Source organism: Oncorhynchus gorbuscha, unplaced genomic scaffold (genome assembly GCF_021184085.1).
Source record: "Oncorhynchus gorbuscha isolate QuinsamMale2020 ecotype Even-year unplaced genomic scaffold, OgorEven_v1.0 Un_scaffold_346, whole genome shotgun sequence".
Taxonomy (NCBI): Eukaryota; Metazoa; Chordata; class Actinopteri; order Salmoniformes; family Salmonidae; genus Oncorhynchus; species Oncorhynchus gorbuscha.
In genome coordinates this window covers 171,874-194,591 of record NW_025745205.1, presented here as the reverse complement: position 1 = coordinate 194,591, position 22,718 = coordinate 171,874, and the positions used below count along the sequence as shown (strand labels likewise).

At 44.6% G+C, this 22,718-nt stretch overlaps 1 protein-coding gene across 1 annotated transcript in view; it reads right to left on the bottom strand.

Annotated features, from left to right (window-relative positions):
* Positions 1 to 2,136: 2,136 nt before the first annotated feature.
* tusc3 (tumor suppressor candidate 3) overlaps positions 2,137 to 22,718 on the bottom strand; it is a 104,215-nt gene continuing 83,633 nt past the window's right edge. Inside the window, exons 8-10 of the mRNA XM_046333159.1 lie at positions 18,341 to 18,415; positions 3,888 to 3,978; positions 2,137 to 2,240 (exon numbers count right to left, since the gene is read on the bottom strand). Coding sequence (XP_046189115.1) covers positions 2,225 to 2,240; positions 3,888 to 3,978; positions 18,341 to 18,415 — 182 coding nt within the window. The 3' untranslated portion in view covers positions 2,137 to 2,224. The remainder of the gene's footprint in view (positions 2,241 to 3,887; positions 3,979 to 18,340; positions 18,416 to 22,718) is intronic.

The following is a 22,718-nucleotide window of genomic DNA, read 5'->3' as shown; positions in this document are numbered from 1 at the left end:
CAAGGGAGGAGAGGGAGGAGAGAGAGGAGAGGGGGACGAGGGAGGAGAGGGGGACGAGGGAGAGAGAGAGGAGAGGGAGGAGAGGGGGACGAGGGAGGAGAGGGGGACGAGGGAGGCGAGGGAGGAGAGAGAGGAGAGGGAGGAGAGGGGGACGTGGGAGGAGAGGGTGGGGAGAGAGGAGAGGGGGACGAGGGAGGAGATGGAGGAGAGAGGGAGGAGAGGGGGACGAGGGAGGAGAGGGGGACGAGGGAGGAGAGGGAGGAGAGGGGACGAGGGAGGAGAGGGGGACGAGGGAGGAGAGGGGGACGATGGAGGAGAGGGGGACGAGGGAGGAGAGGGGGACGAGGGAGGAGAGGGAGGAGAGGGGGACGAGGGAGGCCGTGTCCGAATAACCATACTAAATAGTATGACTTTGGGGTACGCAAAACTGTTAATGTATTATAGTATGTGAAACTTAAAAAATGAAGTATGCTTTAAATGCCAGGATGTCATACTCTTTTCGGTTTGTCATCAAGTAGGATTCACTGCACACTATTTAGGAAGAGCAATCGTCTTTTTCACACCTACATGTTTTTAAACATTTTTTACAACAGCTAATAAAATCAGGACAGGGGACGCGCTTCATTTGATTTGTTGATTTGTGTCGCTTACTGCATTCGTTCTCACTAAACAGAACATTATAAATAGTATGTAGTACGATTACTACCAAGTAGGCAGTTTTAATAAGAAGTAGGCAAGACAGATTTCGGACACGGCCAGGGTTAGGGGGGGGGGGTGGAGAAAAGAGAAAGAGGCAGGTAAATGAAGAAAAGATGAAAAACAGATTTCAGAGGTAAACAATGGTTCAGGTGGATGTTGATAATGTCCGCTGACAGACAGTCAGTCCTACGACGGATGGTGTTATTCCTTCTCATGTAACGTGGGCTGTTGGGATTAGTGTTATTCCTTCTCATGTAACGTGGGCTGTTGGGATTAGTGTTATTCCTTCTCATGTAATGTGGGCTGTTGGGATTAGTGTTATTCCTTCTCATGTAACGTGGGCTGTTGGGATTAGTGTTATTCCTTCTCATGTAACGTGGGCTGTTGGGATTAGTGTTATTCCTTCTCATGTAACGTGGGCTGTTGGGATTAGTGTTATTCCTTCTCATGTAACGTGGGCTGTTGGGATTAGTGTTATTCCTTCTCATGTAACGTGGGCTGTTGGGATTAGTGTTCTTCCTTCTCATGTAACGTGGGCTGTTGGGATTAGTGTTATTCCTTCTCATGTAACGTGGGCTGTTGGGATTAGTGTTATTCCTTCTCATGTAACGTGGGCTGTTGGGATTAGTGTTATTCCTTCTCATGTAACGTGGGCTGTTGGGATTAGTGTTATTCCTTCTCATGTAACGTGGGCTGTTGGGATTAGTGTTATTCCTTCTCATGTAACGTGGGCTGTTGGGATTAGTGTTATTCCGTCTCATGTAACGTGGGCTGTTGGATTAGTGTTATTCCTTCTCATGTAACATGTCTCTCTTTTCCTCAGCATGTCTCTCCCTCTCTCTCTTCTTCTCATGTCTCTCTCGCTCTCTTCTCCTCATCATGTCTCTCTCTCTCTCTTCTCCTCAGCACGTCTCTCTCTCTATTTCCTCTTTTCCTCAGCATGTCTGTCTCTTTCCTCATGTCCTCAGCATGTCTCTCCCTCTCTCTCTTCTCCTCATCATGTCTCTCTCTCTCTCTTCTCCTCAGCACGTCTCTCTCTCTCTCTATTTCCTCTTTTCCTCAGCATGTCTGTCTCTTTCCTCATGTCCTCAGCATGTCTCTCCCTCTCTCTCTTCTCCTCATCATGTCTCTCTTTCTCTTCTCCTCAGCACGTCTCTCTCTCTATTTCCTCTTTTCCTCAGCATTTGTCTCTCTCTTTCCTCATGTCCTCAGCATGTCTCTCTCTCGCTTGCCTCTTCTCCTCTCCTGTCCTCTCTCTCCCTCTGTCATTTGGCCAGACACTATCAAATAAAACACATTCAGACTTGAAGAGCTCAACTCCTTCAGAACAGGTGTGTGTGATATAACCGTGCTAATCAGATAGGTAGGAGTGTCTCTTTTCTCAGTTTGTCACCACATTATAATTTATTAAGCAGATTGAGTACAGCAGTTGAAATGCCGCCCCATGCACCCTGTCCCGGTGTCTGCAGCCTCTCAGCTAGCAGCATCAAGTAGCCTCTTCATCCTTCACTCTGAAGACGGCGCCTCACTTTATAAGGAAGCTGAAAGAAAGAGAGAGAGACACACAGAGAGAGACAGAGAAAGACAGAGAGACAGAGAGAGAGACAGAGAGAGAGCGTGTGATTACAGAGCACTCGCCAGTTAGTGTGTGACAAAGTCAACTGCGTTCTGACTGTATTCAGTGTCGCTCGGTAGATTTCATTGTGATCTGACTGTATTAAATGCTTTTCAGTAGATTTCATTGTGATCTGACTGTATTAAATGCTGTTCAGTAGATTTCATTGTGATCTGACTGTATTAAGTGTCGTTCAGTAGATTTCATTGTGATATGACTGTATTAAGTGTCGTTCAGTAGATTTCATTGTGATATGACTGTATTAAGTGTTGTTCAGTAGATTTCATTGTGATATGACTGTATTAAATGCTTTTCAGTAGATTTCATTGTGATATGACTGTATTAAGTGTCGTTCAGTAGATTTCATTGTGATATGACTGTATTAAGTGTTGTTCAGTAGATTTCATTGTGATATGACTGTATTAAGTGTTGTTCAGTAGATTTCATTGTGATATGACTGTATTAAGTGTTGTTCAGTAGATTTCATTGTGATATGACTGTATTAAGTGTTGTTCAGTAGATTTCATTGTGATATGACTGTATTAAGTGTTGTTCAGTAGATTTCATTGTGATATGACTGTATTAAGTGTTGTTCAGTAGATTTCATTGTGATATGACTGTATTAAGTGTTGTTCAGTAGATTTCATTGTTTCATTGTGTTCAGTAGATTTCATTCTCTCGGACTGCGTGCTGCTAACTGTTGTTTTGATGATTATGGGTGTTACTTGTTACTTATATTCTGATAGCTGGAGAATCTGGCTGTGTCCTAAATCGTATCCTACCAGATCTCTACGGGTCCTGGACAAAATTAGTGCTCCTAAAAGAACAAAGGTCGCTATTTGGGGCGAAGCCATTGATTCGAGCAGAGGCTGACAAAATCCTTTTGGGATAAAGCATCTGACAACTCATCTGACTAGCCGTCAGATGAGTTGACGTGACTCATCTGAAGACTCATCTGAAGACTCATCTGAAGACTCATCTGAAGACTCATCTGAAGACTCATCTGAAGACTCTTTAAAAAAAATATATACATTTTATTTAACTAGGCAAGTCAGTTAAGAACAAATTATTATTTTCAATGACGGCCTAGGAACAGTGGGTTAACTGCCTGTTCAGGGGCAGAACGACAGATTTGTACCTTGTCAGCTCGGGGGTTTGAACTTGCAACCTTCCGATTACTAGTCTAACGCTCTAACCACTAGGCTAGTCTGAAGCATCTGGCGTGACTCATCTGACGGGACTCATCTGACGAAGTTCAAAAGTGGGTAAAGTTGTCTTCCAAGGGCAGTTTGAGTTCGCTCGTTTAGGAAAAAATGCAACACGATGTTCTGGGTGAAAAGTGTCTGGGTGTGTTCCATGTTAGAGTGAGGATGGTGTGAACTTAGACACCCCTGGAGACCTGGAGTGAAGTAATCTATTCATTCACTATGTAGGGCCAGGAGTTTATCAAGACCACCTCAACTGAAAAACTCTGGGCACAGAAGTTTTCCTGGTTAAGTCACGTGTCCAGGAAAACCCTAATGTAAGTGTGAATACCATTGGTAACATGGTGAAGTCCAGGTATGTGTGTTACCTGTAGGGGTAGCCGTGGTACTTGGACCTGAAGATGGACAGCAAGAAGCTGAAGAAGAACACCACCAGGCCCAGTCCCACCAGGCAGATAACTGAAACACATAGCACAACATCACACACACACACTAGCACACACACAGTCCCACCAGGCAGATAACTGAAACACACAGTACAACATCACGCACGCATGCACGCACGCACACGCGCACACACACACACACAGTCCCACCAGGCAGATAACTGAAACACATAGCACAACATTACACACACACACACACTCCCACCAGGCAGATAACTGAAACACACAGTACAACATCACACACACACACACACACACACACACACACACACACACACACACACACACACACACACACACACACACACACACACACACACACACACACACACACACACACACACACACACACACACACACACACACCAGGCAGATAACTGAAACACACAGCACAACATTACACACACACTATCACACACGTACACGCACAACCACACACACTATCCCTTACAAGCACACACACTACCACTCACACACACACACACACACACACACACACACACACACACACACACACACACACACACACACACACACACACACACACACACACACACACACACACACACACACACACACACACACACACACACACACCCCTTTAGTATGATAACGAGGCAATTTATAGTTATTTTGGGATGGTTAAAAACACCTCAATGACAAAAGATGACAGGACTGTTAAAATCATCTCAATGACAAAAGATGAGAATGATTCACTCTCCCTCCTTCCCTCCCTGCCCCCTCCCTCCCTCCCTCCCTCCCTCCCTCCCTCCCTCCCTCCCTCCCTCCCTCCCTCCCTCCCTCCCTCTCTAGGTTGGCCATATTCCCCACTGCAGTATGTTGTCTGGTAGTATAATTAGCTATCAGACAGTGGTAACTGTAAAGGGTGTGTGGAGGACCTATTGAATGGATTTGATGTCACCACTGAGATCCTTCAACAGTCCTCTACGTAGCTGTGGGTTGAAGACGGGGCTGAGGGGAACTAATGTCACATTGTCACGTAAGCAGTGTAATGTAAGCTCTTCGTAATCATCACTAAGGCTTATATTCTGACATTTACCAGCCTGTGGTTTTTATAATCATATCATATATATATATATATTTTTAAATAATGGGTTTCTATGAAAATTAGTCACTACGATATCGTCCCTAATGGGTCCCTACTTGGGACGCACTATGTTTGACCAAGGCCCAAATGGGTCCCTACTTGGGACGCACTACGTTTGACCAAGGCCCAAATGGGTCCCTACTTGGGACGCACTACGTTTGACCAAGGCCCAAATGGGTCCCTACTTGGGACGCACTACGTTTGACCAAGGCCCAAATGGGTCCCTACTTGGGACGCACTACGTTTGACCAAGGCCCAAAAGGAGGGAACAGGGTGCCATTTGGGACTCATGCTGTGAATGATGGGTGTTTCTGCTGATATATTTATTTCACCTTTATTTAACCAGGTAGGCAAGTTGAGAACACCTTTATTTAACCAGGTAGGCAAGTTGAGAACACCAGGTAGGCAAGTTGAGAACACCTCTATTTAACCAGGTAGGCAAGTTGAGAACACCTCTATTTAACCAGGTAGGCAAGTTGAGAACACCTTTATTTAACCAGGTAGGCAAGTTGAGAACACCTCTATTTAACCAGGTAGGCAAGTTGAGAACACCTTTATTTAACCAGGTAGGCAAGTTGAGAACACCTTTATTTAACCAGGTAGGCAAGTTGAGAACACCTTTATTTAACCAGGTAGGCAAGTTGAGAACACCTCTATTTAACCAGGTAGGCAAGTTGAGAACACCTTTATTTAACCAGGTAGGCAAGTTGAGAACACCTTTATTTAACCAGGTAGGCAAGTTGAGAACACCTTTATTTAACCAGGTAGGCAAGTTGAGAACACCAGGTAGGCAAGTTGAGAACACCTCTATTTAACCAGGTAGGCAAGTTGAGAACACCTCTATTTAACCAGGTAGGCAAGTTGAGAACACCTTTATTTAACCAGGTAGGCAAGTTGAGAACACCTCTATTTAACCAGGTAGGCAAGTTGAGAACACCTTTATTTAACCAGGTAGGCAAGTTGAGAACACCTTTATTTAACCAGGTAGGCAAGTTGAGAACACCTTTATTTAACCAGGTAGGCAAGTTGAGAACACCTCTATTTAACCAGGTAGGCAAGTTGAGAACACCTCTATTTAACCAGGTAGGCAAGTTGAGAACACCTTTATTTAACCAGGTAGGCAAGTTGAGAACACCTTTATTTAACCAGGTAGGCAAGTTGAGAACACCTTTATTTAACCAGGTAGGCAAGTTGAGAACACCTCTATTTAACCAGGTAGGCAAGTTGAGAACACCTTTATTTAACCAGGTAGGCAAGTTGAGAACACCTTTATTTAACCAGGTAGGCAAGTTGAGAACACCTCTATTTAACCAGGTAGGCAAGTTGAGAACACCTTTATTTAACCAGGTAGGCAAGTTGAGAACACCTCTATTTAACCAGGTAGGCAAGTTGAGAACACCTCTATTTAACCAGGTAGGCAAGTTGAGAACACCTTTATTTAACCAGGTAGGCAAGTTGAGAACACCTTTATTTAACCAGGTAGGCAAGTTGAGAACACCTTTATTTAACCAGGTAGGCAAGTTGAGAACAAGTTCTCATTTACAACTGCGACCTGGCCAAGATAAAGCAAAGCAGTTCGACACAAACAACAACACAGAGTTACACATGGAGTAAAACAAACATACAGTCAACAATACAGTTTAAACAAGTCTATATACGATGTGAGCAAGTGAGGTGAGATAAGGGAGGTAAAGGCAAAAAAAGGCCATGGTGGCAAAGTAAATACAATATAGCAAGTAAAACACTGGAATGGTAGATTTGCAGTGGAAGAATGTGCAAAGTAGAAATAGAAATAATGGGGTGCAAAGGAGCAAAATAAATGAATAAATACAGTAGGGAAAGAGGTAGTTATTTGGGCTAAATTATAGGTGGGCTATGTACAGGTGCAGTAATCTGTGAGCTGCTCTGACAGTTGGTGCTTAAAGCTAGTGAGGGAGATAAGTGTTTCCAGTTTCAGAGATTTTGGTACTTCGTTCCAGTCGTTGGCAGCAGAGAACTGGAAGGAGAGGCGGCCAAAGGAAGAATTGGTTTTGGGGGTGACCAGAGAGATATACCTGCTGGAGCGTGTGCTACAGGTGGGAGATGCTATGGTGACCAGCGAGCTGAGATAAGGGGGGACTTTACCTAGCAGGGTCTTGTAGATGACATGAAGCCAGTGGGTTTGGCGACGAGTATGAAGCGAGGGCCAGCCAATGAGACCGTACAGGTCGCAATGGTGGGTAGTATATGGGGCTTTGGTGACAAAACGGATGGCACTGTGATAGACTGCATCCAATTTATTGAGTAGGGTGTTGGAGGCTATTTTGTAAATGACATCACCGAAGTCGAGGATCAGTAGGATGGTCAGTTTTACGAGGGTATGTTTGGCAGCATGAGTGAAGGATGCTTTGTTGCGAAATAGGAAGCCAATTCTAGATTTAATTTTGGATTGGAGATGCTTAATGTGAGTCTGGAAGGAGAGTTTACAGTCTAACCAGACACCTAGGTATTTGTAGTTGTCCACGTATTCTAAGTCAGAACAGAGTAGTGATGCTGGACGGGTGGACAGGTGCAGGCAGCGATAGCTAAGAGGCGAACTTAAAAAGGGGTTTGTTTTCTCCATGTGCTGTCAGTCGACACGCTACAGACGGATGAAGGACTGTCACTGGACACGTTACAAAGACCTTGTTTTGCATTTTAATTACCGCTTTCTCAAGGATAACTGCTTTTGCACAACTATGTGTATGTGTGTACATGCATGTGTTTGTCTGGTCTCAGTAGAACTACAACAGTGGGCGTCTGAAGCTCTGTATTAATCATGTTTACAGTACGCTCCAGCGCGCACACACACACACACACACACACACACACACACACACACACACACACACACACACACACACACACACACACACACACACACACACACACACACACACACACACACACACACACACACACACACACACACACACACAAGTTTGGCCTTCTGTGCTGCGCACGCACCACAAACACACACGCCGTGGAGGTCAGGGTTCATCTCTCTGGTGTTAATTAAAAGAACAGTGGACTGAGTGCTGGCCTCTTCACATCTGCCAGACTTAATTGACAGTTATGCAAATATCCATCATGCTTCTACAAATGATAATGTCATGTCATTATGTATGCAGCATGTGTGTTCCTCAGTGAGTCTAGCGGACTGGAAGGGGAAGGTTGTGTGTGGTTGTGTGTGTGTGGGGGGGGCACGACCCAGTCATAAACATGCCGTGGTCCCTCTGTTCCTCCCCCTGCTGTGAGGAGGAGACCCCCTACACACACACAGACACACACATAGTGGGAGAAGAGAGGAGCAGGGGAAGGAGGAGAGGGGAGGAGGAGAGAGGAGGAGGAGAGAGGAGCAGGGGAAGGAGGAGAGAGTAGGAGGAGAGAGGAGGAGTAGAGAGGAGGAGAAGGAGGAGAGAGAAGCAGGGTAAGGAGGAGAGGGGAGCAGGGGAAGGAGGAGGGAGGAAGGAGGAGCAGGGGAATGAAGAGAGGGGAAGGAGGAGAGAGGAAGGAGGAGAGAGGAGGAAGGAGGAGAGAGGAGCAGGGGAAGGAAGAGAGAGGAGGAAGGAGGAGAGAGGAGCAGGGGAAGGGGGAGAGGGGAGGGGGAGAGAGGAGCAGGGGAAGGAAGAGAGAGGAGCAGGGGAAGGAGTAGAGGGGAGCAGGGGAAGGAGAGAGGAAGGAGGAGAGAGGAGCAGGGGAAGGAGGAGAGAGGAAGGAGGAGAGAGGAGCAGGGGAAGGAAGAGAGAGAGGAGGAAGGAGGAGAGGGGAGCAGGGGAAGGAGGAGAGAGGAGGAGGAGAGAGGAGCAGGGGAAGGAAGAGAGAGAGGAGGAAGGAGAAGAGAGGAGGAGGGGAATGTTTGCATACAGTATGTGTGTGTGTGTGTGTGTGTGTGTGTGTGTGTGTGTGTGTGTGTGTGTGTGTGTGTGTGTGTGTGTGTGTGTGTGTGTGTGTGTGTGTGTGTGTGTGTGTGTGTGTGTGTGTGTGTGTGTGTGTGTGTGTGTGTGTGTGTGTGTGTGTGTGTGTGTGTGAGAGAGATCAAGGATTAGATGCTGTGAGGCAATGACAAATGTGTGTTTCTGTTCTTACATGTGCTTATGGTGGATGTCCTTCTGGAAATCATATTCACACCCCCTCAGAGAGAGATGGGCTCAGACACATCACACATTCTGACATTGGCAACAGTACAGTGTTGAGACGAATGTGCTTTGTATTGTTCACCATGTTATTGCCCTGTACACCGGTTGACATATTTCTCCAAGCAGTACAGCATTTATGGCACTCCTGATATTTGTCTCTACTGTCCTGTTAATAGCAGAGCGAAATGACTTCTGGCATTGAAGAACAACTATCTGGTCCTCACCTTGTTCACACCGTGGTGGTGTTTAAATAGGAGAGTGGAATCTCACTCCACTGAAGTATGCATTGAATGAGAGAGAGAGAGAGAGAGAGAGAGAGAGAGAGAGAGAGAGAGAGAGAGAGAGAGAGAGAGAGAGAGAGAGAGAGAGAGAGAGAGAGAGAGAGAGAGAGAGAGAGAGAGAGAGAGAGAGGGGGGGGAGAGAGAGAGAGAGAGAGAGAGAGAGAGAGAGAGAGAGAGAGAGAGAGAGAGAGAGAGAGAGAGAGAGAGAGAGAGAGAGAGAGAGAGAGAGAGAGAGAGAGAGAGAGAGAGAGAGAGAGAAAGAGGAGAGAGAGAGAAAGAGAGAGAGGGAGAGGGAGAGAGACAACAGTCCAACACACCAACACCCCCTTAACCAGAGGTTGAGGGGATGGAGGAGAGGATCAGACTGCTGGAGGAGAGGTTGAGGGGGATGGAGGAGAGGGTGAGGGGGATGGCGTGTGACAGAGAACAACTCACTAGAGAGGTGGCCACCCCCACAGAGAAGCCAGCAGAACAGCCCACCTCAGCACCCTGACCATAGAGTCGACATCACAGCAGAACATCACCCCCTCTGAGCACCCCCCCTGTCAGCCCTTCTGACAGCCCCCCCACACCCACTGAGGACAAACACAAGACACAGATTGTACTCCTTATGGACTCAAATGGGAAATATATAGAAGAAAAAAAACTTTTTCCCAAACAGTGTGTCTAAACTCTGGTGTCCAAACACCCAGCGCGCCCTCGACCTTCTGTCTGAGACCAACTCGGCTCACCCAGCCACATAATAATACACACAGGCACAAACAACCTGAGAGCACAGCAGGAAAGAGTGGCCACAGCACTGAAGGGAGTGATTGAAAAGGCTTCTTCTACTTTCCCCAACGCACAAGCGGTTATCTCCACCCTGCTACCACGAAAAGACTTCTACCCTGCCACAATACAGCAGGTAAACGCAAGTATTTCCCTTGTCTGTGCCTCAAAACAAAAACAATTCCTGGCCCACAACTCCACCCTGGACTTGAACAGCCTCTATGACCAGGTCCACCTCTACAAGGCAGCAGTGCCCACCTTTGCCCGCACTCTAAAGGACGCTCTCAAACGTATCCCCAACACTTCACACAGGAGCAACAGATCAATAGACACCCCACCCAGACCAGCGAGACACCCTCCAAGACCTAAAAGACCCCGCTGGAACTACACATAGAGGACCCACGCCAAGAGGACTCACATCCAGACCACAGCACCCCCAGACACATCCACACCCCCACCCCAACCAATCAACACCCCCCCACGTCAACCATGCCCACACCCCATTTAGGCCCCCTCAGATCAGACCTATGCCACTCTTGCCCACCCCATGCACCCCACCCCCGCAGAGGGCCTCAACATGGAAATCACACATACGCCCAGGTAGTGAGCGAGCAAACAGGCCCAACCCCACTCTCACACTCGCCCGAGCCAATGGCATGTACCAGATGCTCAGCAGGCTCTGCTCACACTTACTGGCCTGAGGCCAAACCACGACCAACAACATTGGACACTTTATGGAACAAAAAGCCTTCACTATATCATCCTGGAATATCCAAGGCCTGAGGTCATCTGCCTTTGGCCTAAAGAGCAGGAACCCGGACTTCACCAAAGAAATCGGTAATACAGACATTGTCATCCTGCAAGAAACCTGGAATAGAGGAGACGGACCCACTGGTTGCCCTCTAGGTTACAGAGAGCTGGTAGTCCCATCTACCAATCTGCCAATTGTGAAACAGGGAAGGGACTCAGGGGGTATGTTAATTTGGTATAGAGCAGACCTAACTTACTCCATTAAATTAATCAAAACAGGAACATTTTACATTTGGCTAGAAATTCAAAAGGAAATGATCTTAACAGAGAAAAATGTCCTCCTGTGTGCTACCTATATCCCCCCACTAGAATCCCCATACTTTAATGAAGACAGCTTCTCCACCCTGAAGGGGGAAATCAATCATTTCCAGGCCAGGGACATGTACTAGTCTGTGGCGACCTAAATGCCAGAACCGGACAAGAACCTGACACCCTCAGCACACAGGGGGACAAACACCTGCCTGCAGGTGACAGCATTCCCTCCCACATATGCTCCACTAGGCACAACTATGACAACATAAACAAAAACTGGTCACAACTCCTGCAGCTCTGTCACACGCTGGGTATGTACATAGTCAATGGTAGGCTTCGAGGGGACTCCTATGGTAGGTACACCTATAGCTCATCTCTTGGCAGTAGTACAGTAGACTATTTTATCACTGACCTCAACCCAGAGTCTCTCAGAGCGTTCACAGTCAGCCCACTGACACCACTATCAGACCACAGCAGAATCACGGTCTACTTGAACAGAGCAATACCCAATCACGAGGCATCAAAGCCAAAGGAACTGAGGAACATTAAGAAATGCTATAGATGGAAGGAATGCAGTTTGGAAACCTACCAACAAACAATTGGGCAACAACAAATTCAATCCCTTCTCGACAATTTCCTGGGTAAAATGTTTCACTGCAATAGTGAAGGTGTAAACTTGTCAGTAGAAAATCTTAACAGTATATTTGACCTCTCAGCTTCCCTATCAAATCTAAAAATCTCAAATAGAAAACCGAAGAAAATGAACAACAATGACAAATGGTTTGATGAAGAATGCAAAAATCTAAGAAAGAAATTGAGAAACCTGTCCAACCAAAAACATAGAGACCCAGAAAACCTGAGTCTACGCCTTCACTATGGTGAATCACTAAAACAATACAGAAATACACTACGGAAAAAGAAGGAACAGCATGTCAGAAAGCAGCTCAATGTAATTGAAGAATCCATAGACTCTAACCATTTCTGGGAAAATTGGAAAACACTAAACAAACAACAACACGATGAATTATCTATCCAAAATGGAGATGTATGGGTAAACCACTTCTCCAATATTTTTTGGCTCTATAACAAAGAATAAAGTGCAAAAACATATACATGATCAAATACAAATCTTAGAATCAACTATTAAAGACCAGAACCCACTGGATTCTCCAATTACATTGAATGAGTTACAGGACAAAATAAAAACCCTCCAACCCAAAAAGGCCTGTGGTGTTGATGGTATCCTTAATAAAATGATCAAATATACAGACAACAAATTCCAAATGGGCTATACTAAAACTATTTAACATCATCCTTAGCTCTGGCATCTTCCCCAATATTTGGAACCAAGGACTGATAACCCCAATCCACAAAAGTGGAGACAAATTTGACCCCAATAACTACCGTGGAATATGCGTCAACAGTAACCTTGGGAAAATCCTCTGCATTATCATTAACAGCAGACTCGTACATTTCCTCAATGAAAACAATGTACTGAGCAAATGTCAAATTGGCTTTTACCAAATTACCACACAACAGACCATGTATTCACCCTGCACACGCTAATTGACAACCAAACAAACCAAAACAAGGCAAAGTCTTCTCATGCTTTGTTGATTTCAAAAAAGCCTTCGACTCAATTTGGCATGAGGGTCTGCTATACAAACTGATGAAAAGTGGTGTTGGGGGTAAAATATACGACATTATAAAATCCATGTACACAAAGTGTGTGGTTAAAATTGGCAAAAAACACACACATTTCTTCACACAGGGTCGTGGGGTGAGACAGGGATGCAGCTTAAGCTCCACCCTCTTCAACATATATATCAACGAATTGGCGCGGGCACGAGAAAAGTCTGCAGCACCCGGCCTCACCCTACTAGAATCTGAAGTCAAATGTCTAATATTTGCTGATGATCTGGTGCTTCTGTCACCAACCAAGGAGAGCCTACAGCAGCACCTAGATCTTCTGAACAGATTCTGTCAGACCTGGGCCGTGACAGTAAATCTCAGTAAGACAAAAATCACGGTGTTCCAAAAAAGGTCCAGTGGCCTGGACCACAAATACAAATTCCATCTAGACACTGTTGCCCTAGAGCACACAAAAAACTATACATACCTTGGCCTAAACATCAGCGCCACAGGTAACTTCCACAAAGCTGTGAACGATCTGAGAGACAAGGCAAGAAGGGCATTCTATGCCATCAAAAGGAACATACATTTCAACATACCAATTAGGATCTGGCTAAAAATACTTGAATCAGTCATAGAGCCCATTGCCCTTTATGGTTGTGAGGTCTGGGGTCCGCTCACCAACCAAGACTTCACAAAATGGGACAAACACCAAATTGAGACTCTGCATACAGAATTCTGCAAAAATATCCTCCGTGTACAACGTAGAACACCAAACAATGCATGCAGAGCAGAATGAGGCCGATACCCACTAATTATCAAAATCCAGAAAAGAGCCGTTAAAATCTACAACCACCTAAAAGGAAGCGATTCCCAAACCTTCCATAACAAAGCCCTCACCTACAGAGAGATGAACCTGGAGAAGAGTCCCCTAAAGGAAGCGATTCCCAAACCTTCCATAACAAAGCCATCACCTACAGAGAGATGAACCTGGAGAAGAGTCCCCTAAAGGAAGCGATTCCCAAACCTTCCATAACAAAGCCCTCATCTACAGAGAGATGAACCTGGAGAAGAGTCCCCTAAAGGAAGCGATTCCCAAACCTTCCATAACAAAGCCCTCACCTACAGAGAGATGAACCTGGAGAAGAGTCCCCTAAGCAAGCTGGTCCTGGGGCTCTGTTCACAAACACAAACACACCACACAGAGACCCAGGACAGCAGCATAATTAGACCCAACCAAATCACGAGAAAACAAAAAGATAATTACTTGACACATTGGAAAGAATTAACAAAAAAGCAGAGCAAACTAGAATGCTATTTGTCCCTAAACAGAGAGTACACAGTGGCAGAATACCTGTCCACTGTGACTGACCCAAACTTAAGGAAAGCTTTGACTATGTACAGACTCAGTGAGCATAGCCTTGCTTTTGAGAAAGGCCGCCGTAGACAGGCCTGGCTCTCAAGAGAAGCCAGGCTATGTGCTCACTGCCCACAAAATGAGGTGGAAACTGAGCTGTACTTCCTAACCTCCTGTCCAATGTATGACCATATTAGAGAGACATATTTCCCTCAGATTACACAGATCCACAAAGAATTCGAAAACAAATCCAATTTTGATAAACTCCCATATCTACTGTGTGAAAATCCACAGTGTGCCATCACAGCAGCAAGATTTGTGACCTGTTGCCACAAGAAAAGGGCAACCAGTGAAGAACAAACACCATTGTAATTACAACCCATATATATGCTCATTTATTTTCGCTTGTGTTCTTTAACCATTTGTACATTGTTACAAAACTGTACTATATATGTATAATATGACATTTGTAATGTGTTTATTGTTTTGAAGTTTCTGTATGTGTAATGTTTACTGAAAAGAGAGAGAGAGAGAGAGAGAGAGAGAGAGAGAGAGAGAGAGAGAGAGAGAGAGAGAGAGAAAGTGAAAGAGAGAGAAAGTGAAAGAGAGAGAGAGAGAGAGAGAGAAAGTGAAAGAGAGAGAGAGAAAGTGAAAGAAGAGAGAGAGAGAGAGAAAGTGAAAGAGAGAGAGAGAAAGTGAAAGAGAGAGAGAGAGAGAGAGAAAGTGAAAGAGAGAGAGAGAGAGAGAGAGAGTGAAAGAGAAAGAGAGAGGGAAAGAGAGAGAGAGAAATCTTGTCTTGTGTCCTTTAACCATTTGTACATTAAAACACTGTATATATATATAATATGACGTTTGTAATGTCTTTACTGTTTTGAAACTTCTGTATGTGTAATGTTTACTGTTAATTTTTGTTGTTTTTCACTTTATATATTCACTTTGTATGTTGTCTACCTCACTTGCTTTGGCAATGTTAACACATGTTTCCCATGCCAATAAAGCCCTTGAATTGAATTGAATTGAGAAAGAGAGAGTAGTTAGAACAGTAGTTAGTGACAGTGTGTGACTATGTGATTGAACAGTAGTTAATGACAGTGTGTGACTATGTGATTGAACAGTAGTTAATGACAGTGTGTGACTATGTGATTGAACAGTAGTTAATGACAGTGTGTGACTATGTGATTGAACAGTAGTTAATGACAGTGTGTGACTATGTGATTGAACAGTAGTTAATGACAGTGTGTGACTATGTGATTGAACAGTAGTTAATGACAGTGTGTGACTATGTGATTGAACAGTAGTTAATGACAGTGTGTGACTATGTGATTGAACAGTAGTTAGTGACAGTGTGTGACTATGTGATTGAACAGTAGTTAGTGACAGTGTGTGACTATGTGATTGAACAGTAGTTAGTGACCATGTGTGACTATGTGATTGAACAGTAGTTAGTGACAGTGTGTGACTATGTGATTGAACAGTAGTTAGTGACAGTGTGTGACTATGTGATTGAACAGTAGTTAATGACAGTGTGTGACTATGTGATTGAACAGTAGTTAGTGACAGTGTGTGACTATGTGATTGAACAGTAGTTAGTGACCATGTGTGACTATGTGATTGAACAGTAGTTAGTGACAGTGTGTGACTATGTGATTGAACAGTAGTTAGTGACCATGTGTGACTATGTGATTGAACAGTAGTTAGTGACAGTGTGTGACTATGTGATTGAACAGTAGTTAGTGACCATGTGTGACTATGTGATTGAACAGTAGTTAGTGACAGTGTGTGACTATGTGATTGAACAGTAGTTAGTGACCATGTGTGACTATGTGATTGAACAGTAGTTAATGACAGTGTGTGACTATGTGATTTTTTAATATTTTTTATTTTTTTATTTTACGAGGCAAGTCAGTGAAGAACAAATTCTTATTTTCAATGACGGCCTAGGAACAGTGGGTTAACTGCCTGTTTAGGGGCAGAACGACAGATTTGTACCTTGTCAGCTCAGGGATTCGAACTTGAAACCTTTCGGTTACTAGTCCAACGCTCTAACCACTAGGCTACCCTGCCGCCCACAGTAGTTAGTGACAGTGTGTGACTATGTGATTGAACAGTAAGTAGTGACAGTGTGTGACTATGTGATTGAACAGTAGTTAGTGACAGTGTGTGACTATGTGATTGAACAGTAGTTAGTGACAGTTTGTGACTATGTGATTGAACAGTAGTTAGTGACAGTGTGTGACTATGTGATTGAACAGTAGTTAGTGACAGTGTGTGACTATGTGATTGAACAGTAGTTAGTGGCAGTGTGTGACTATGTGATTGAACAGTAGTTAGTGACAGTGTGTGACTATGTGATTGAACAGTAGTTAGTGACAGTGTGTGACTATGTGATTGAACAGTAGTTAGTGGCAGTGTGTGACTATGTGATTGAACAGTAGTTAGTGGCAGTGTGTGACTATGTGATTGAACAGTAGTTAGTGGCAGTGTGTGACTATGTGATTGAACAGTAGTTAGTGACAGTGTGTGACTATGTGATTGAACAGTAGTTAGTGACAGTGTGTGACTATGTGATTGAACAGTAGTTAGTGACAGTGTGTGACTATGTGATTGAACAGTAGTTAATGACAGTGTGTGACTATGTGATTGAACAGTAGTCTCATTAGGGTGGGCTCCAGTGCTGCTGATCCTGTTATTGATGGTGGCCTTCGTCAGACTGGGGTTAACTGGGTTTGATGGAGCCTCCATTAGCTTTCATTTCACCCAGCAGCTGACACTGTTTTCACTGTGTGTGTGTTTTCACTGAGCAGCTGCAAGTTGATCAGCCACCGCAATCACACACACATGCTAACAATGGTGGAAGGGTGTGTGTGTGGCTTCCATATTAAAACAACATCTGGTTATTTGTGCTTCTGTGTACGTACTTGCGATAAAGGTCAGTGATTATCCTCTAATAGAAATTTGATAAAGCCCTGCATCACTCCTTCAGTTTATATCGCTAAGTGTTTTTAAAGATTTCACTCATTACAGAGAACATTTAAAGATATTATCTAAATCAGTCCTTTTAATCGATTTTGTTCAATGTGTACTCGCGCTTAAGTAAATCTGATCCCGGACCAGGGAACCGGCCGATCCAACTGTTTCATGTCGCGGCCTGTTTGTTTCATCGTGAGAGCTAATTTAAGCCCTGTTTATAATTTCCCTCATTAGCTACGCAGCTTGGTTTGGGCTGTGCTTTTCAGGATTACTACACGAGATCAAAGTTCAGCCAACCTCTGATTCCACCACTGGCCTAAGCCTCATAATAGGAGCATGATCCTAGCGCGCTAATTAGCATTTCAAAGGCTTGTTAGCGATTGATGCTAAAAGGAATGCTTATGACGGTAACAATGAAAAACTGGCATTTGCCTTTACTTTACATTGTTAAGGGGATAACACACCCCTTTAACCGCCATTTTGTTTTTAGGTTCACTTATCTGGGTCCTGCTCGGTAGAGAAGTTGTGTCTGAACACTCCACACTCAGCAGCTAAAACAGTAGAGTTGAAGAGTGATCGGGTGTCTGATGTCAAAGTCCAGGCAGGATGTTACCTCACCAATATTTTTAGCGTAACAATTATCAACGGGGTGATAGTTTCATGCTGTGTGGGACTGAGTTTTCAGACACATACAAACAAACGCAGGGGACCCAATCACTGACAGTGGAACAAGAGATCCTCTCATTTCCATACAAAGTCCCTCTATACTAACCACAACAATCACACCCCTCATACTACAGAGATTACAAGGCAGCAGCAGGACTATTCAACTGCAGTCCTGGTAGAAAACCTTCTGGCCATTTCCTCCTTCTAATCAGGGACCTGGGACAGCACTGACCAAGCACCTGACAGTTCACCAGTTAACTAGCAGGTAGAGAAGGAAAGCAGCAGTACAGCACTTGGGCCCTTGGGGGCCCGGCAGCTGAATGGCCCTGTAATACAGTCCGTGATACAATAACAAACCAGGAGGAATCACTCACTTCTCCTCTTGCCCACATCTCCTTTGGACGTCGCCGCCTCGTTGAGCAGGACCATCCCCATGGTGATGGCGGCATCTGTGGGCAGTTGTCAAGGAAACGGACTAAGTGTATGTTTGTGATAGTGTGCGCGTGTGTGATAGTGTGCGTGTGCACTGTGTATAACCCAGACAATGTCAATCTTCCAAAAGTCAAAAGTCTATTCAGCTGCAGTGTGTTCTCACTCAGTGTGAGCAGTGAGCCGTTAACTCCAGACTGTGAAAGTAGCGATTACTGAGGGATAAATCAACTCCTCGGCTATTGTAGCTATTGTGCCGGCATTGCTAACGACGGAATAGGAGATGGCTAGAGAACAGAAGGAGAAGAGATGCCGATGGACTACGACGTTAGTTGTGGACAGGGGAGTTGTGTGGACCACCCAGACATAAAGACTCTGGAGCCACAAGGTGGCTGAGGTTCAGACTACTGGATGCACTCATCTCGACGCCTATTTAGGAAGTTCCAATAGCTTAGCGGGTTAGAGTGTAGTGATGGTAACGCCAGGGTCGTGGGTTTGACTCACCACATGGGTCACATACCATATACTGAACACTACCTGTCACTGTCAACATGAGTCACTTTGGATAGAAGTGTCTGGTATTATGACCAGTAAAGTAAGGAAAATGAAATATTATCAAAACTTTTTATCAAAACAATTTCATTTAAGTGTATTTCAGTCATACCTAAAGCGAGTCTAGCCATTTCCTTGTGCACGGGCTCTCATGCATATGGAAATCATGGATCTTTTTGAAAGGCCACTTCCATAACTAAACTAGGCCACCTTCGATGGAACACATCGTGATGTTGAGAGGCAACAGCATATGTGATTATGCCAACGGGTCCTTGAGAATCAGGCCTGAGACATACACACCTGCACACGCACACATCGGCTTCTCATCTCCCCAAGCAGTGTGTGAGTGTGAGTCTGTGTGTGGGTGGGTGGGAGTGGGGGTTGGACAGAGCCAACACGGAGCAAACAAACCATTCTAATTAAAGTGGAATTAAAACTGGAAGAGACTGGAGATAGTACTAATGAAAAAAAGAAGACAACTGCCAGCTGTGTGTGTGTGTGTGTGTGTGTGTGTGTGTGTGTGTGTGTGTGTGTGTGTGTGTGTGTGTGTGTGTGTGTGTGTGTGTGTGTGTGTGTGTGTGTGTGTGTGTGTGTGTGTGTGTGTGTGTGTGTGTGTGTGTGTGTGTGTGTGTGTGTGTGTGAGAGAGAGAGTCTCAGGCCTCATTCTCAAGGCTGCTGCTCTCAAGCCTTTTAGCATGTGTTCCATTGATTGTGTGTGAGAGCTACAGATACAGTGTTTGAATGTGAACCACAGAGAAAGGGTAGAGCATGTGGGTGGAACTGTGTTTTGTGTACAGCTGTGCATCATGTCAGTGTGTTTGTTTGGGCCCTTTACAGATGCTGCCTGACGTATGTGTGCCTTTGAGTTTTCACTGGTGTCTATGGACTAGAATGACTGTAGGTCTCTACGGCGATACACTATGGACTAGAATGACTGTAGGTCTCTACGGCGATACACTATGGACTAGAATGACTGTATGTCTCTACGGCGATACACTATGGACTAGAATGACTGTAGGTCTCTACGGCGATACATTATGGACTAGAATGACTGTAGGTCTCTACGGCGATACACTATGGACTAGAATGACTGTAGGTCTCTACAGCGATACACTATAGACTAGAATGACTGTAGGTCTCTACGGCGATACACTATGGACTAGAATGACTGTAGGTCTCTACAGCGATACACTATGGACTAGAATGACTGTATGTCTCTACGGCGATACACTATGGACTAGAATGACTGTAGGTCTCTACGGCGATACACTATGGACTAGAATGACTGTAGGTCTCTACGGCGATACACTATGGACTAGAATGACTGTAGGTCTCTACAGCGATACATTATGGACTAGAATGACTGTAGGTCTCTACGGCGATACACTATGGACTAGAATGACTGTAGGTCTCTACGGCGATACACTATGGACTAGAATGACTGTAGGTCTCTACGGCGATACACTATGGACTAGAATGACTGTAGGTCTCTACGGCGATACATTATGGACTAGAATGACTGTAGGTCTCTATGGCGATACACTATGGACTAGAATGACTGTAGGTCTCTATGGCGATACACTATGGACTAGGATGACTATAGGTCTCTACAGCGATACACTATGGACTAGAATGACTGTAGGTCTCTACGGCGATACACTATGGACTAGAATGACTGTAGGTCTCTATGGCGATACACTATGGACTAGAATGACTGTAGGTCTCTACGGCGATACACTATGGACTAGAATGACTGTAGGTCTCTACGGCGATACACTATGGACTAGAATGACTGTAGGTCTCTACGGCGATACACTATGGACTACAATGACTGTAGGTCTCTACGGCGATAAACTATGGACTACAATGACTGTAGGTCTCTATGGCGATACACTATGGACTAGAATGACTGTAGGTCTCTACGGCGATACACTATGGACTAGAATGACTTTAGGTCTCTACGGCGATACACTACGGACTAGAATGACTGTAGGTCTCTACGGCGATACACTATGGACTAGAATGACTGTAGGTCTCTACAGCGATACACTATGGACTAGAATGACTGTCGGCGATACATTATGGACTAGAATGACTGTAGGTCTCTACAGCGATACACTATGGACTAGAATGACTGTAGGTCTCTACGGCGATACACTATGGACTAGAATGACTGTAGGTCTCTACGGCGATACACTACGGACTAGAATGACTGTAGGTCTCTACAGCGATACACTATGGACTAGAATGACTGTATGTCTCTACAGCGATACACTATGGACTAGAATGACTATAGGTCTCTACAGCGATACACTATGGACTAGAATGACTGTATGTCTCTACGGCGATACACTATGGACTAGAATGACTGTAGGTCTTTACGGCGGTACACTATGGACTAGAATGACTGTAGGTCTCTACAGCGATACACTATGGACGAGAATGACTTTAGGTCTCTACGGCGATACACTATGGACTATAATGACGCTAGGTACAGTTGAAGTCGGAAGTTTACATACACATTAGTCAAATACATTTAAAATCAGTTTTTCACAATTACTGACATTTAATCCTGTTAAACATTCCCTGTCTTAGGTCAGTTAGGACCACCACTTTATTTTAAGAATGTAAAATGTAAGAATAATATCAGAGAGAATGAAATATTTCAGCTTTTCATTCATTTCATTACATTCCCAGTGGGTCAGAAGTTTACATACACTCAATTAGTATTTGGTAGCATTGCCTTTAAATTGTTTATCTTGGGTCGAACATTTCGGGTAGCCTTCCACAAGCTTCCCACAATAAGTTGGGTGAATTTTGGCCCATTCCTCCTGACAGAGCTGGTGTAACTGAGTCAGGTTAGTAGGCCTCCTTGCTCGCACACGCTTTTTCAGTTCTGCCCACAAATGTTCTATAGGATTGAGGTCAGGGCTTTGTGATGGCCACTCCAATACCTTGACTTTGTTGTCCTTAAGCCATTTTGCCACAACTTTGGAAGTATGCTTGGGGTCATTGTCCATTTGGAAGACCCATTTGCGATCAAGTTATAACTTCCTGACTGATGTCTTGACATGTTGCTTCAATATATTCACAATTTTCCTACCTCATGATGCCATCTATTTAGTGAAGTGCACCAGTCCCTCCTGCAGCAAAGCAGCCCCACAACATGATGCCTCCACCCCCATGCTTCAAGGTTGGGATGGTGTTCTTTGGATTGCAAGCCTCCCCTTTTTCCTCTAAACATAACAATGGTCATTATGGCCAAACAGCTCTATTTTGTTTCATCAAACCAGAGAACATTTCTCCAAAAAGTACGATCTTTGTCCCCATGTGCAGTTGCAAACCGTAGTCTGGCTTTTTTATGGCGGTTTTGGAGCAGTGGCTTCCCAGGCTTCCTTGAAAATGAGCGGCCTTTCAGGTTATATACATATATGGGACTTGTTTAACTGTGGATATAGATACTTTTGTACCTGTTTCCTCCAGGATCTTCACAAGGTCCTTTGCTGCTGTTCTTGGATTGATTTGCACTTTTCGCTCCAAAGTACGTTCATCTCTAGGAGACAGAACACTTCTCCTTCCTGAGCGGTATGACGGCTGCGTGGTCCCATGATGTTTATACTTGCGTACTAGTGTTTGTACAGATGAACGTTCTACCTTCAGGCATTTAGAAATTGCTCCCAAGGATGAACCAGACTTGTGGAGGTCTACAATTTTTTCTGAGGTCTTGGCTGATTTCCTTTGATTTTCCCATGATGTCAAGAAAAGAGGCAC